The 17,427-nt window shown below is 32.9% G+C and overlaps 1 protein-coding gene across 1 annotated transcript in view; it reads left to right on the forward strand.

Moving 5' to 3' along the window:
• Positions 1-4,349: 4,349 nt before the first annotated feature.
• LOC135126164 (prolow-density lipoprotein receptor-related protein 1) overlaps positions 4,350-17,427 on the forward strand; it is a 136,963-nt gene continuing 123,885 nt past the window's right edge. The window contains exon 1 of the mRNA XM_064052004.1: positions 4,350-4,659. Within this exon, the coding sequence (XP_063908074.1) occupies positions 4,554-4,659 (106 nt within the window). The 5' untranslated portion in view covers positions 4,350-4,553. The remainder of the gene's footprint in view (positions 4,660-17,427) is intronic.

Below are 17,427 nucleotides of genomic sequence, written 5' to 3' on the forward strand. Positions count from 1 at the left end.
TCTCCGGCCTTATTTATTTCTTAATATACATAGTATTCTTTGAACTGGATATTCAAAAACATGTTTTTAATTCCTCGTAGAGAAATAAGGATTTTGCAGTTAAGCTCCGCCCTCTTGCCTCACAACGAATAAAAAAAATCATCACAATTGAGGTAGGGAGGGTGGGCGGGGCTACATTTTGTCTTGTTTTCTTAATGTACGTGGTCATCTGTTTTAAATTTTTGTCGTGAAAAGATGACTACGTATATTAAGAAAAGTAAGGCAAAATATAAGCCACACCCACCCGCCCTGTCTCATTTGTAATGATTTTTTTTATTCGTCGTGAGCAAAGAGGGCGGAGCTTAATTGCAAAATCCTTATTTCTCTATCAGAAATTACCATGTAAGACATGCTTTTGAGCATCGTGTTGTTCAAAAAAATTTACTGTATATTAAAAATTCAAGCCATATTGAGATAGGGTGGGTGGGCGGGGCTGATATTGTGCCTTTTTTCTAAATATCGGTAGTCATTTCTTTTAAATTTTTGTCTTGAAAAGATGACAACGTATATTAAGGAAAAAAGCCAAATATAACCCCCGCCCACCCGCCCTATCTCAATTGTGATGGTTTTTTTATTCATAGAAACTTAAAACTCGTTTAAAATGGCAAATTTTGTAATTAAGCTCCGCCCCCTTGTCTCACAACGAATACAAAAAATCATCACAATTAAGATAGGGAGGGTGGGCGGGGATACATTTTGCCTTGTTTTCTTAATATACGTAGTCATCTGTTTTAAATTTTTGTTGTGAAAAGATGACTACGTATATTAAGAAGAGTAAGGCAAAATATAAGCCCCACCCACCCACCCTGTCTCAATTGTAATGATTTTTTTTATTCGTCGTGAGCCAAGAGGGCGGAGCTTAATTGCAAAATCCTTATTTCTCTTTTAGATTACCATGTAAGACATGTTTTTTAGCATCGTGTTGTTCAAAAAAATACACTATATTAAAAATTCTAGCCAGATTGAGATAGGGCGGGTGGGCGGGGCTTATATTGTGCCTTTTCTCTTAATATATGTAGTCATTTGTTTTAAATTTTTGTTTTGAAAAGATGACAACGTATATCAAGAAAAAAAGCCAAATATAACCCCCGCCCACCGGCCATATCTCAATTCTGATGATTTTTTTGAGGAAAAATGGTTTTTTCAATTAGGCTCCGCCTCTAGGTCTGCCAACGAATGAAAACTTCATTACTATTTACATCAGAACAGGTATGGGTGGGGCTTATTCTTTGGCTTTAATTTTTTCTTAATTTCTTGTAGAGCAATAATAAGCATTTTGCAATTCTTTGGCTTTCGACGATGAAAAAAAAATCATCACAATTGAGATAGGGCTGGTGGGCGGGGCTTATATTTTCTTTTTTTCTTGATATACGTAGTTGTCTTTCCCGAACAAGAAACTAAAAACATTTGTAAAATGGTAAATTCTTGTAGACAACTACGGATTTGCAATTACGCTCCGCCCCTCGATCTGACAACGAATGAAAAATTCATCACAATTAATTTCCGGTTTATTTTTTTCTTAATATACATAATATTCTTTGGACAAGACGATACTCAAAAACATGTTTTTAATTTCTCGTAGAGAAATAAGGATTTTGCAGTTAAGCTCCGCCCCCTTGTCTCACAAAGAATTAAAAAAAACATCACAATTGTGATAGGGAGGGTGGGCGGGGCTACATTTTGCCTTGCTTTCTTAATATACGTAGTCATCTGTTTTAAATTTTTGTCGGGAAAAGATGACTACCTATATTAAGAAGAGTAAGGCAAAATATAAGCCCCACCCACCCGCCCTGTCTCGTTTGTAATGATTTTTTTTATTCGTCGTGAGCCAAGAGGGCGGAGCTTAATTGCAAAATCTTTATTTCTCTATCAGAAATTACCATGTAAGACATATTTTTGAGCATCGTGTTGTTCAAAAAAATACACTATATATTAAAAATTCAAGCCAGATTGAGATAGGGTGGGTGGGCGGGGCTTATATTATGCCTTTTTTCTTAATACACGTAGTCATCTATGTTAAATTTTTGTTGTGAAAATATGACTACCAATATTAACAAAAAAAAGTAAAATATAAGCCCCACCCGCCCACCCTATCTCAATTCTGATGATTTTTTTATTCTTAGAAATTTAAAACTCGTTTAAAATGGTAAATTTTTGTAAGAAAAAATAGTTTTTGCAATTAGGCTCCTCCTCTAGGTCTGCCAACGAATGAAAAGTTCATTGTGGGCGTGGCTTAATATTTGGCTTTAATTTTTTCTTAATTTCTTGTAGAGTAATAATAAGAATTTTGCAATTAAATTCCGCTTCTTTGGCTTTCCACGATTAAAAAAAAATCATCACAATTAAGATAGGGCGGGTGGGCGGGGCTTATATTTTACCTTTTTTCTTGATATACGTAGTTGTATATCCAGAACAAGAAACTGAAAACATTTGTAAAATGGTAAATTCTTGTAGACAAATAGGGATTTTGCAATTACGCTCCACCCCTCAATGTGAGAACGAATGAAAAATTCATCACAATTATTAAGAATTGAGATCGGGGCGGGTATGGGTGGGGTCTAATCTCCGGCTTTATTTTTTTCTTAATATACATAATATTCTTCGGATAAGACGATACTCAAAAACATGTTTTTAATTTCTCGTAGAGAAATAAGAATTTTGCAGTTAAGCTTCGCCCTCGACTTACGACCAATAAAAAAAATCATCAGAATAGGGATAGGGCGGGTGGGCGGGGCTTATATTTTGCCTTTTTCTTAATACAACTATGTAGTCTTTTCAGAACAAGAAACTAAAACATGTGTGAAATGTTCTTGTAGACAAATATCGATCTTGCAATTAAGCCCCGCCCCTCGATCTTACAACGAATGAAAAATTCATCACGATTGAGAACGAGACGAATGGGTGGGGCTTCTCTTTTGGTTTTCTTTTTTAATTAATACATTAAAGTTTTCTTTGTATAACACCATTACTTAAGAAAATATTTCACTTGCAAAGTCGATATTTTCTGAGTCATACAAATTTTCCATAAGTTTCATGTTGTGAAAAGAAGTCTACACATATTAAAACAAAAAGGCAACATGTAAACCCGCCCACCCGCCCTATCTCAATTGTGATGATTTTTTTTATTCGCCGTGAACCAAGGGGGCGACATTTATCTGCAAATTATTATTTCTTTACAAGAAATTAAAAGCATGTTTTTGAGTATCGTGTTGTTCAAAGAATACTATGTATATTAAGAAAAAAAAAGCTAAAATATAAACCCCGCCCACCCACCCTATCTCAATTGTGATGATTTTTTTTTATTCTTAGAAACTTAAAACACGTTTAAAAGGGCAAATTCTTGTAAGGAAATATAGATTTTACAACTTTATCACTACTTAGATTAGATTAGATTTGGCTTTAATTTTTTCTTAATACACGTAGTATTCTTTGAATAATAAGATACTCAGAAACATGTCATACATGATAATTTTTTGTAGAGAAATAATAGCGATTTTGCACTTAAGCTGCGCCCCTCGGCTTACGACGAATCAAAAAAAAAATCATCAGAATTGAAATAGGGCGGGTGGGCGGGGTTTATATTTTGCCTTTTTTCTTAACATACGTTGTCGTCTTTTCAGAACAAGAAACTTAAAACATGTTTTAATCAGTCCAGTAGTTTTTGAGAGAATTTGTCTAATAAAAGTGTCAACAAACGGAAGACAACATTCGTCACTAATTTTTTGTAGAGAATGAATAGACACAAGTGTGTTAACGGTTTAAGTAAATACACAAATAATTACAATTAAAATAAAAAATGACAGCATCTTAAAATATAAATGCATTATAAAACAAATAAATGGTCTTATAGTGTTTTAACAAAATGAAATTGTTTCATTTTCGAGAAGAAATAAAAAATCAGTTTATTGGATGTTTTTTAATTTGTTGTTTCTACTTACAATTACCTGGATAATCAGCTTCCGTTTCCTTTACTCTTATCTTTTAATTAATGACACATAAATGCGATTGTGTACGTGCAACCAAAAATAACCCCTAATAAACCCTTGCGCAATCCGGCCCTGTCGCCTACCCCAACACCGCACTCGTGGACGCCCACCTTTACCCACCTTCTTCGAGCCCCGCGCGGTGGCAGCACCGTCGCCCGCGCTCCGTTCAATTTCCGACCCACGTGCCGACAAGGACGCCAATCGCCGTCGCGCAATCCCGACAGAGAGGCCCGATCTTACGTGCAGCCGTCCCCTCCAGGTGCGGATTCTGCTCAAACGGGTTTGGATTGTTGTTATTTTTGTTTTCAGTATTCAGTGCGAAAGGTGTCGGTGCGAAGCAAGCGAGCGTCTTCGGCGATCAAGCGAACTTCGTTTCTGTGAATGGACTTTTGCGAAGCGGCGTCGAGAAGGCCGCGACTTTGTGCTAACTGTCGTTTTTCCGGTGATGTCGCGATGACCAGTCAGGAAAATTGAGTTGTCGGGAAATGTCGGTGGAAAAGTGAGTGAGTTTCCCGAGGTGCCGGCACGATGAGGCGTGATTTGTTGGTGGGACTGCTGCTGGTGGCTTGCTGGGGGCGCGGAGGGAGAGCCAGGGTCGCCAGGGTCGGCACGGTCGCCCCAGTGACCACGACAGGTGAGTTGGGAGGGTGCAGGGGCGGACCGGGTGAAGAGTTTGTGGCGGGTTTTACGAGGTTGGGAAATTGATTTCGCAGTGATTTGATGATACTTGTGGTGTGCGAAGTGGAAATATTATGTTTTCGGACTTAGATTTTATTGTGGCGAAACGTCCATTGGACATTGCTTTTCGAGCTATAATGCCGAAAATAGCGGGAATTTAAAATACCAAAGACCGATTTTTGCACTGACTTGACGCTAGATTAAGGGTTTTCAACTCAACTCAAGTTGAAAGTACCAATATGACCCAAAAAAGTCGCCTAGTGTGCTATGAAATTTATTTTTAAAATAATAATGTTGCAGCCATTTGACAGTTTTTTTGGTCGTAACTGCCAAACCGAACAAGGAACGGGTTGCCAACATAATTTTTTAACACTAAATGCCTGCAATGCCTGCTAGACGAGTTTTTCGATAATAAAACCCCTATTTTCTCTAGTAAATAGCATTGACAGATGTGCTTTTTTGTGTAAGAAACAAGTTTTATTTGATATACGGTTATACCTATTGGAAATAGGATTCATCCCTTTCGAAACTTTGATGACGTAATCCCATACACTACTTGACGTTTGGAAGCAGTTGCGCAACAATAAATATAATATAATAAATCCTTTTAATTTGAGTATAAAAAAAATTAATGGGTGAATTGATTAATTTTGTGGGTTATCGCAGGGTCGGGTCATTTAATAATTTACTTAAAATTCTGGCATGTGATATTTTAAATACATAACTCTTTGTTTACGACAATCTAAATTCTTGATGCAAAAATGATCCAGAAAAAAGTCGTCCAGCAACCTTTGAAATCGCGTTCTTTGTTCAGTTTGACAGATATGATCATAGAACTGTCAAATAAAGTGTCAAATATCTGCAGCAATCAAATTTTGTCGGAGGCCTGAAAGCCCAAAATTTTACTTTATTTAAAAGTACATAAAATTGTGCCTGGTTTTTGAAGTAGTTTGAAAAAATCTCGGGGGCCTCTTGTGTCAACATTTTGGAAAATTTCATGTGGTCCCGGATCAAGATTTCCGAAATCTTAGGTTTAAAGCAAATTTTTTAATTGTCGAGATCGAAATCAACAAAATAATCCGTTTTGGTAATTTTTAAAGTTGTTTGCGAAAAGTCAAAAATTTCATACGTACAGAAAATTTCAACTTTTGCCTGAAGTTGCCTAAAAAATACAAACAATTCTGAGATGTAAATTCAGACGAGTTGAATAGAAAAATAGTGTGTTTGTGGTCCCGGATTAAAATTTTTGAAATAGTCAGTTAGAAGTCAATTTTTTTAATAGTTCAAAAATTATCACATCTTATTTTGGCAATTGTGGAAAAACACGCGATATTTTTCTAAGAAATGAAATCGAAAATAATTTCTGAAGATCGAAAATAACAGAATAAGTATTTAATCTGTTTTAGTGATTTTCGAAGTTGCTCGGGAAAAGTCAAAAATTTCAATTCATTGACAAATTGAGATTTTGCTAAAATTAGAAAAAATTTGGATACAGATTTTGGCGAATTGAATTGAAAAACAGCGTGTTGATGGCCCTGTATCAAGATTTTCAAAATATTCGTTTTAAAGTCAAATTTTTAAAAATCTCAAAAATTTCAATATTTCATTTTGGTGGTTCTGGAAAAACGGTGGATATTTTCGAAAAAATAAAGCTGAAAACAACTTCTGGAGATCGAAATCAACAAAATCATCCGTTTTGGTAATTTTTGAAGTTGTTTGCGAAAAGTCAAAAATTTCATACGTACTGAAAATTTCAACTTTTGCCTGAAGTTGCCTAAAAAATACAAACAATTCTGAGATGTAGATTCGGACGAGTTGAATAGAAAAACAGTGTGTATATGGTCCCGGATTAAGATTTTTGAAATAGTCAGTTAGAAGTCAATTTTTTTAATAGTTCAAAAATTATCACATCTTATTTTGGCAGTTGTGGAAAAACACGCGATATTTTTCGTAGAAATGAAATCGAAAATAAATTCTGGAGATCGAAATTAACAGAATAAGTATTTAATCTGTTTTAGTGATTTTCCAAGTTGCTCGGGAAAAGTCAAAAATTTCAATTCATTGAAAAATTGAGATTTTGTTAAATTTACAAAAAATTCGGGTATAGATTTTGGCGAGCTGAATTGAAAAATAGCGTGTTGATGGCCCTGTATCAAGATTTTCAAAATATTCGTTTTAAAGTCAAATTTTTAAAAATCTCAAAAATTTCAATATTTCATTTTGGTGGTTCTGGAAAAACGGTGGATATTTTCGAAAAAATAAAGCTGAAAACAACTTCTGGAGATCGAAATCAACAAAATCATCCGTTTTGGTAATTTTTGAAGTTGTTTGCGAAAAGTCAAAAATTTCATACGTACTGAAAATTTCAACTTTTGCCTGAAGTTGCCTAAAAAATACAAACAATTCTGAGATGTAGATTCGGACGAGTTGAATAGAAAAACAGTGTGTGTATGGTCCCGGATTAAGATTTTTAAATAGTCAATTAGAAGTCAATTTTTTTATCATCTGTTTTTGGTCAATGGCCGAAATCAATCTTATCTCGGCAAGTATGAGACTAATTTTTGCAAATGACATATTCTCTAAGAAAATAAGGGTGGGAGGGCGGGGCTAGTACTTGTCAAGATGAGACTTATTTTGGCAGATGACATATCCTCTAAGAAAATAAGGGTGGGTGGGCGGGGCTAGTACTTGTCAAGACGAGACTGATTTTGGCAAATGACTTATTCTTCTAAGAAAATAAAGGCTGGGTGGGTGTGGCTAGTACTTGTTAGAAAATAAAAAAACTTTAAAAATCAAAAAATGACAAATTGAAAAATTGGATAAATGAGAAATGGGAAAATTGTACAACTGTTTAATCGGAAAATTAAAAGCTGAAATATCGAAAAATTTATTAAAAAAAAAACAAATCTTATAAAATCGAATTCGTAATTCCAGTTGTCATTAATTTTTTTTTAGTTTTTTTCAACTTTTGAATATTTCATTTGATAATTTGTTTGACAATTTTGCAGTTTTTAATTCCAGTTTACAATTTTGGAATTTTTTGATTTTTAATTTTTCAAGTTCTCAAGTTAAAATTTTTCCTTTTCAGGATTTGTCATTTTTCGATTTTTTAACTAAAAGAACGGGAGCAGTACGGCTCAGATAGCCCCTAGCGCGGCACAGCGATAATGCTCATGAAGCAACGCTGTCCGCAGTCACTTTGTGGATGGGTGGCCAAGATCGCCACACCTATCTGAGCGGCTCGGTGCGTCTCCCCCCTCTACACCCAATGGGTAAAAGAGGGTAACAGATTATATATATATATATATATATATAAAATAAAAGAACAAATTTATTCGCATCGAAATTTTGAAAAATCGAAAAACCCAAAAATTGAAAATTAGAAACAAAATTTTCAGATGTTTTAAAGTTACGGTAAACATGGCAATCGCTGATCAAAATTACTTTTTACTCCCTTCCAAAAACTCGCTGACAAAAAATCAAAAATCCAAAAATTTATAAAAATAAACATCTATTTTCTCGATATTTTTCAAAATTATATAAAGTGAACGTACAAATCAGCAAAAATCGAATATGACCTACTCTTCTAAGAAAAGGTAGTAGCCCCGCCCACCCACCCTTTATTTTCTTAGAGGAGTAGGTCATCTGCCAAAATCAATCTTATCATGGCAAGTATGAGATTGATTTTTGCAAATGACATATCCTCTAAGAAAATAGGGGTGGGTGGGCGGGGCTAGTACTTGTCAAGATAAGACTGATTTTGGCAGATGACACACTCTTGTAAGAAAATAAAGGGTGGGTGGGCGGGGCTAGTACTTGTCAAGATGAGACTGATTTTGGCAGATGACTCATTCTTCTAAAAAAATAAAGGCTGGGTGAGTGGGGCTAATGCTTGCTAAAAGTAAAAAAACTTAAAATCAAAAAAGACAAATTGAAAAATTGGATAAATGAGAAATCGGAAAATTGAAAAAAAAAACAATAAAATCGAATTCGAAATTCCAGTTTTCATTTTTTTTAGTATTTAGATTTTTCTACTTTTTTTTCATATTGATAATTTGTTTGACGATTTAACAGTTTTTAGTTCCAATATTTTGATTTTTCAAATTTTAACTTTACAATTCTGAAATTTTTTGATTTTTAATTTTTCGAGTTCTCAAGTTAAAATTTTTCCTTTTCACGATTTATCATTTTTCGATTTTTTAACTAAAAGAACAAATTTATTCGAATCGAAATTTTCAAAAATCGACAAAGCCAAAAATTGAAGATTAGAAACAAAATTTTCAGATGTTTTAAAGTTACAGTAAACATGGCAATCCCTGATCAAAATTACTTTTTACTCGCTTCCAAAAACTGGCTGACAAAAAATCAAAAATCGGAAATTTTTAAAAATAAACATCTATTTTCTCGATATTTTTCAAAATCATATAAAGTGAAGGTACAAATCAGCAAAAATCGAGTATGACCTACTCTTCTAAGAAAAGGTACTAGCTCCGCCCACCCACCCTATATTTTCTTAGAGGAATAGGTCATCTGCCAAAATCAATCTTATCTTGGCAAGTATGAGACTGATTTTTGCAAATGACATACCCTCTAAGAAAATAAGGGTGGGTGGGCGGGGCTAGTACTTGTCAAGATAAGACTGATTTTGGCAGATGACCCACTCTTCTAAGAAAATAAAGGGTGGGTGGGCGGGGCTAGTACTTGTCAAGAAGAGACTGATTTTGGCAGATGACTCATTCTTCTAAGAAAATAAAGGCTGGGTGGGTGGGGCTAATGCTTGCTAAAAGTAAAAAAACTTAAAATCCAAGAAAAGACAAATTGAAAAATTGGATAAATGAGAAATCGGAAAATTGAAAAAAAAAAAACAATAAAATCGAATTCGAAATTACAGTTTTCATTTTTTTTAGTATTTAGATTTTTCAACTTTTTTTTCATATTGATAATTTGTTTGACGATTTAACAGTTTTTAATTCCAATATTTTGATTTTTCAAATTTTAACTTTACAATTCTGAAATTTTTTGATTTTTAATTTTTGAAATTCTCAAGTTAAAATTTTTTCTTTTCACGATTTATCATTTTTCGATTTTTTAACTAAAAGAACAAATTTATTCGAATCTAAATTTTCAAAAATCGAAAAATCCAAAAATTGAAGATTAGAAACAAAATTTTCGGATGTTTTAAAGTTACAGTTAACATGACAATCGCTGATCAAAATTACTTTTTACTCCCTTCCAAAAACTCGCTGACAAAAAATCAAAAATCGGAAGTTTATAAAAATAAACATCTATTTTCTCGATATTTTTTAAAATCATATAAAGTGAAGGTACAAATCAGCAAAAATCGAGTATGACCTACTCTTCTAAGAAAAGGTAGTAGCCCCGCCCACCCACCCTTTATTTTCTTAGAGGAGTAGGTCATCTGCCAAAATCAATCTTATCTTGGCAAGTATGAGACTGAGTTTTGCAAATGACATATCCTCTAAGAAAATAAGGGTGGGTGGGCGGGGACCTACCACTTGCCAAGATAAGACTGATTTTGGCAAATGACTTATTCTTCTAAGAAAATAAAGGCTGGGTGGGTGTGGCTAGTACTTGCTAGAAAATAAATAAACTTAAAAATCAAAAAATGACAAATTGAAAAATTGGATAAATGAGAAATCGGAAAATTGTACAACTGTTTAATCGGAAAATCAAAAACTGAAGTATCGAAAAATTTATTTAAAAAAAACAAATCTTATAAAATCGAATTCGTAATTCCAGTTGTCATTCTTTTTTTTTTAGTTTTTTTCAACTTTTGAAAATTTCATTTGATAATTTGTTTGACAATTTTGAAGTTGTTAACTCCAATTCCAATTTACAATTTTGGAATTTTTTGATTTTTAATTTTTCAAGTTCTCAAGTTAAAATTTTTCCGTTTCACGATTTGTCATTTTTAGATTTTTTTAACTAAAAGAACAAATTTATTCGAATCGAAATTTTGAAAAATCGACAAATCCAAAAATTGAAGATTAGAAACAAAATTTTCAGATGTTTTAAAGTTACGGTAAACATGGCAATCGCTGATCAAAATTACTTTTTACTCCCTTCCAAAAACTCGCTGACAAAAAATCAAAAATGGAAAATTTATAAAAATAAACATCTATTTTCTCGATATTTTTCAAAATCATATAAAGTGAAGGTAGAAATCAGCAAAAATCGAGTATGACCTACTCTTCTAAGAAAAGGTAGTAGCCCCGCCCACCCACCCTTTATTTTCTTAGAGGAGTAGGTCATCTGCCAAAATCAATCTTATCTTGGCAAGTATGAGACTGATTTTTGCAAATGACATATCCTCTAAGAAAATAAGGGTGGGTGGGCGGGGCTAGTACTTGTCAAGATAAGACTGATTTTGGCAGATGACCCACTCTTCTAAGAAAATAAAGGGTGGGTGGGCGGGGCTACTACTTGTCAAGATGAAACTGATTTTGGCAGACGACATATCCTCTAAGAAAATAAGGGTGGGTGGGCGGGGACCTAGTACTTGCCAAGATAAGACTGATTTTGGCAAATGACTTATTCTTCTAAGAAAATAAAGGCAGGGTGGGTGTGGCTAGTACTTGCTAGAAAATAAATAAACTTAAAAATCAAAAAATGACAAATTGAAAAATTGGATAAATGAGAAATCAGAAAATTGTACAACTGTTTAATCGGAAAATAAAAAACTGAAGTATCAAAAAATTTATTAAAAAAAAAAACAGATCTTATAAAATCGAATTCGTAATTCCAGTTGTCATTCTTTTTTTTAGTTTTTTTCAACTTTTGAATATTTCATTTGATAATTTGTTTGACAATTTTGAAGTTTTTAACTCCAATTCCAATTTACAATTTTGGAATTTTTTGATTTTTAATTTTTCAAGTTCTCAAGTTAAAATTTTTCCTTTTCACGATTTATCATTTTTCGATTTTTTAACTAAAAGAACAAATTTATTCGAATCGAAATTTTCAAAAATCGACAAAGCCAAAAATTGAAGATTAGAAACAAAATTTTCAGATGTTTTAAAGTTACGGTAAACATGGCAATCGCTGATCAAAATTACTTTTTACTCCCTTCCAAAAACTCGCTGACAAAAATCAAAAATCGGAAATTTATAAAAATAAACATCTATTTTCTCGATATTTTTCAAAATCATATAAAGTGAAGGTAGAAATCAGCAAAAATCGAGTATGACCTACTGTTCTAAGAAAAGGTACTAGCACCGCCCACCCACCCTTTATTTTCTTAGAGGAGTAGGTCATCTGCCAAAATCAATCTTATCTTGGCACGTATGAGACTGATTTTTGCAAATGACATATCCTCTACGAAAATAAGGGTGGGTGGGCGGGGCTAGTACTTGTCAAGATAAGACTGGTTTTGGCAGATGACCCAGTGTTGTAAGAAAATAAAGGGTGGGTGGGCGGGGCTAGTACTTGTCAAGATGAGACTGATTTTGGCAGATGACTCATTCTTCTAAGAAAATAAAGGCTGGGTGGGTGGGGCTAATGTTTGCTAAAAACAAAAAACTAAAAATCAAAAAAAGACAAATTGGAAAATTGCATAAATAAGAAATCGGAAAATTGAAAAAAAACAAATTTTATAAAATCGAATTCGAAATTCCAGTTTTCATTTTTTTTAGTTTTTGGATTTTTCAACTTTTGAATATTTCATTTGTTAATTTGTTTGACGATTTAAGAGTTTTTAATTCTAATATTTTGATTTTTCAGATTTTAACTTTACAATTCTGAAATTTTTTGATTTTTCATTTTTCAAGTTCTCATAAAATTTTTCCTTTTCATGATTTGTCATTTTTCGATTTTTTAACTAAAAGAACAAATTTATTCGAACCGAAGTTTTGAAAAATCGAAAAATCTAAAAGTTGAAAATTAGAAACAAAATTTTCAGATGTTTTAAAGTTACGGTAAACATGGCAATCGCTGATCAAAATTAGTTTTTATTCGCTTCCAAAAACTCGCTGACAAAAAATCAAAAATCGGAAATTTTTAAAAATAAACATCTATTTTCTCGATATTTTTCAAAATCATATAAAGTGAAGGTACAAATCAGCAAAAATCTAGTATGACTTACTCTTCTAAGAAAAGGTACTAGCCCCGCCCACCCACCCTTTATTTTCTTAGAGGAGTAGGTCACCTGCCAAAATCAATCTTATCTTGGCAAGTATGAGACTGATTTTTGCAAATGATATATCCTCTAAGAAAATAAGGGTGGGTGGGCGGGGCTAGTACTTGTCAAGACGAGACTTATTTTGGCAGATGACATATCCTCTAAGAAAATAAGGGTGGGTGGGCGGGGGCTAGTACTTGCCAAGATAAGACTGATTTTGGCAAATGACTTATTCTTCTAAGAAAATAAAGGCTGGGTGGGTGTGGCTAGTACTTGCTAGAAAATAAAAAAACTTAAAAATCAAAAAATGACAAATTGAAACATTGGATAAATGAGAAATCGGAAAATTGTACAATTATTTAATCGGAAAATCAAAAACTGAAATATCGAAAAATTTATTAAAAAAAAAAAACAAATCTTATGAAATCGAATTCGTAATTCCAGTTGTCATTTTTTTTTAGTTTTTTTCAAATTTTGAATATTTCATTTGATAATTTTGGAATTTTTTGATTTTTAAGTTTTCAAGTTCTCGAGTTAAAATTTTTCCTTTTCACGATTTGTCATTTTTAGATTTTTTAACTAAAAGAACAAATTTATTCGAATCGAAATTTTGAAAAATCGAAAAATCCAAAAATTGAAGATTAGAAACAAAATTTTCAGATGTTTTAAAGTTACGGTAAAATGGCAATCGCTGATCAAAATTACTTTTTACTCTCTTCCAAAAACTCGCTGCCAAAAAATCAAAAATCGGAAATTTATAAAAATAAACATCTATTTTCTCGATATTTTTCAAAATTATATAAAGTGAAAGTATAAATCACCAAAAATCGAGGATGACCTACTCTTCTAAGAAAAGGTAGTAGCCCCGCCCACCCACCCTTTATTTTCTTAAAGGAGTAGGTCATCTGCCAAAATCAATCTTATCTTGGCAAGTATGAGACAGATTTTTGCAAATGACATATCCTCAAAGAAAATAAGGGTGGGTGGGCGGGGCTAGTACTTGTCAAGATAAGACTGGTCTTGGCAGATGACACACTCTTGTAAGAAAATAAAGGGTGGGTGGGCGGGGCTAGTACTTATCAAGATGAGACTGATTTTGGCAGATGACTCATTCTTCTAAGAAAATAAAGGCTGGGTGGGTGGGGCTAATGCTTGCTAAAAGTAAAAAAACTTAAAATCAAAAAAAGACAAATTGAAAAATTGGATAAATGAGAAATCGGAAAATTGAAAAAAAAAAACAATAAAATCGAATTCGAAATTCCAGTTTTCATTTTTTTAGTATTTAGATTTTTCTACTTTTTTTTCATATTGATAATTTGTTTGACGATTTAACGGTTTTTAATTCCAATATTTTGATTTTTCAAATTTTAACTTTACAATTCTGAAATTTTTTGATTTTTAATTTTTCGAGTTCTCAAGTTAAAATTTTTCCTTTTCACGATTTGTCATTTTTCGATGTTTTAACTAAAAGAACAAATTTATTCGAATCGAAATTTTCAAAAATCGACAAATCCAAAAATTGAAGATTAGAAACAAAATTTTCAGATGTTTTAAAGTTACGGTAAACATGGCAATCGCTGATCAAAATTACTTTTTACTCGCTTCCAAAAACTCGCTGACAAAGAATCAAAAATCGGAAGTTTATAAAAATAAACACCTATTTTCTCGATATTTTTCAAAATCATATAAAGTGAAGGTAGAAATCAGCAAAAATCGAGTATGACCTACTCTTCAAAGAAAAGGTACTAGCCCCGCCCACCCACCCTTTATTTTCTTAGAGGAGTAGGTCATCTGCCAAAATCAATCTTATCTTGGCAAGTATGAGACTGATTTTTGCAAATGACATATCCTTTAAGAAAATAAGGGTGGGTGGGCGGGGCTAGTACTTGTCAAGATAAGACTGATCTTGGCAGATGACCCACTCTTGTAAGAAAATAAAGGGTGGGTGGGCGGGGCTAGTACTTGTCAAGATGAGACTGTTTTTGGCAGATGACTCATTCTTCTAAGAAAATAAAGGCTGGGTGGGTGGGGCTAATGCTTGCTAAAAATAAAAAAACTTGAAATCAAAAAATGACAAATTGAAAAATTGGATAAATGAGAAATCGGAAAATTGAAAAAAAAAAACAATAAAATCGAATTCGAAATTCCAGTTTTCATTTTTTTTAGTATTTAGATTTTTCAACTTTTTTTTCATATTGATAATTTGTTTGACGATTTAACGGTTTTTAATTCCAATATTTTGATTTTTCAAATTTTAACTTTACAATTCTGAAATTTTTTGATTTTTAATTTTTCGAGTTCTCAAGTTAAAATTTTTCCTTTTCACGATTTATCATTTTTCGATTTTTTAACTAAAAGAACAAATTTATTCGAATCGAAATTTTCAAAAATCGACAAAGCCAAAAATTGAAGATTAGAAACAAAATTTTCAGATGTTTTAAAGTTACGGTAAACATGGGAATCGCTGATCAAAATTACTTTTTACTCGCTTCAAAAAACTCGCTGCCAAAAAATCAAAAATCGGAAATTTATTTTTTTATTTTTCAAAATCATATAAAGTGAAGGTACAAATCAGCAAAAATCGAGTATGACCTACTCTTCTAAGAAAAGGTACTAGCCCCGCCCACCCACCCTTTATTTTCTTAGAGGAGTAGGTCATCTGCCAAAATCAATCTTATCTTGGCAAGTATGAGACTGATTTTTGCAAATGACATATCCTCTAAGAAAATAAGGGTGGGTGGGCGGGGCTAGTACTTGTTAAGATAAGACTGATTTTGGCAGATGACCCACTCTTGTAAGAAAATAAAAGGTGGGTGGGCGGGGCTAGTAGTTGTCATTTTTGATTTTAAGTTTTTTTACTTTTAGCAAGCATTAGCCCCACCCACCCAGCCTTTATTTTCTTAGAAGAATGAGTCATCTGCCAAAATCAGTCTCATCTTGGCAAGTACTAGCCCCGCCCACCCACCCTTTATTTTCTTAGAGGAGTAGGTCATCTGCCAAATTAAATCTTATCTTGGCAAGTATGAGACTGATTTTTGCAAATGATATATCCTCTAAGAAAATAAGGGTGGGTGGGCGGGGCTAGTACTTGTCAAGACGAGACTTATTTTGGCAGATGACAAATCCTCTCAGAAAATAAGGGTGGGTGGGCGGGGGCTAGTACTTGCCAAGATAAGACTGATTTTGACAAATGACTTATTCTTCTAAGAAAATAAAGGCTGGGTGGGTGTGGCTAGTATTTGCTAGAAAATAAAAAAACTTAAAAATCAAAAAATGACAAATTGAAAAATCAAAAAATTGGATAAATGAGATCTCGGAAAATTGTACAACTGTTTAATCGGAAAATCAAAAACTGAAATATCGAAAAATTGAAAAAAAAATTAATCTTACAAAATCGAATTCGTAATTCCAGTTGTCATTTTTTTTGTTTTTTTCAAATTTTGAATATTTCATTTGATAATTTTGGAATTTTTTGATTTTTAAGTTTTCAAGTTCTCGAGTTAAAATTTTTCCTTTTCACGATTTGTCATTTTTAGATTTTTTAACTAAAAGAACAAATTTATTCGAATCGAAATTTTGAAAAATCGAAAAATCCAAAAATTGAAGATTAGAAACAAAATTTTCAGATGTTTTAAAGTTACGGTAAAATGGCAATCGCTGATCAAAATTACTTTTTACTCTCTTCCAAAAACTGGCTGACAAAAAATCAAAAATCGGAAATTTATAAAAATAAACGTCTATTTTCTCGATATTTTTCAAAATCAAGTACATAATTGAGAAATCGGAAAACTGCCAAAATTGTAAAATTAAAAAATCGAAAGTTTTTTTCAGTTGCCTAGTGAAATAAAAAATCCAAAGACAGATGAAAAAATTGAAAATTAATTTAAAATGAAAAATTCGGAAGTTGAAAAATCGAAAAACTGAAAAATTTAATAGTACTGGCTCCGATAAGACTGATTTTGGCAAATGATCTGGTCTCTAAGAAAAGAAAGGGCGGGTGGGTGGGGCTAGCACTTGCCAAAATAAGACTCATTTTGGCAAATGACCTACTCTTCTAAGAAAATAAAGAATAGGTCATCTTTCAATCTGCTTTTTGCAAATGACATATCCTCTAAGAAAATAAGGGTGGGTGGGTGGGGCTACTACTTGTTAAGATAAGACTTTTAAAAGGCGAGCGCAGCGAGCACATTCAGGTTTTATAAAAAAAAATTGGTCCAAATTCATAAAATTTTCAGCAAAATATTTGTGTTACCACCATCATTATTTAAAAAATTTCACAGACGACTTCGTTTCGATTTTATTAAACACTAGTCGTCAAGAATGGGGACCTTGCGAGACTGGTTGGAGGCTAACTGTGGCGATTTAAATCCACTTCCATTTTTGGAACGCCAGCTAATGACGAAATTGGGCAAAAAACGGCCGGGTTTGGGAACGTAATTAAAATGCCGGATGGGATTATCAGAGCGATTCCTTTATTATGCATGAGGACGCGGATTGTTTGATAACCTTTGGAGTTCGTTGGAGATAAGTGCCGGGGGAAATTTCCCGTTTGTGTGGATCGATCGTTTAATTGGTGGAGCGTTGCGG

Source organism: Zophobas morio, unplaced genomic scaffold, assembly GCF_036711695.1.
Source record: "Zophobas morio isolate AGI-343-1 ecotype UQ-CSIRO unplaced genomic scaffold, CSIRO_AGI_Zmor_V1 ptg000010l, whole genome shotgun sequence".
NCBI classification, from domain to species: Eukaryota; Metazoa; Arthropoda; class Insecta; order Coleoptera; family Tenebrionidae; genus Zophobas; species Zophobas morio.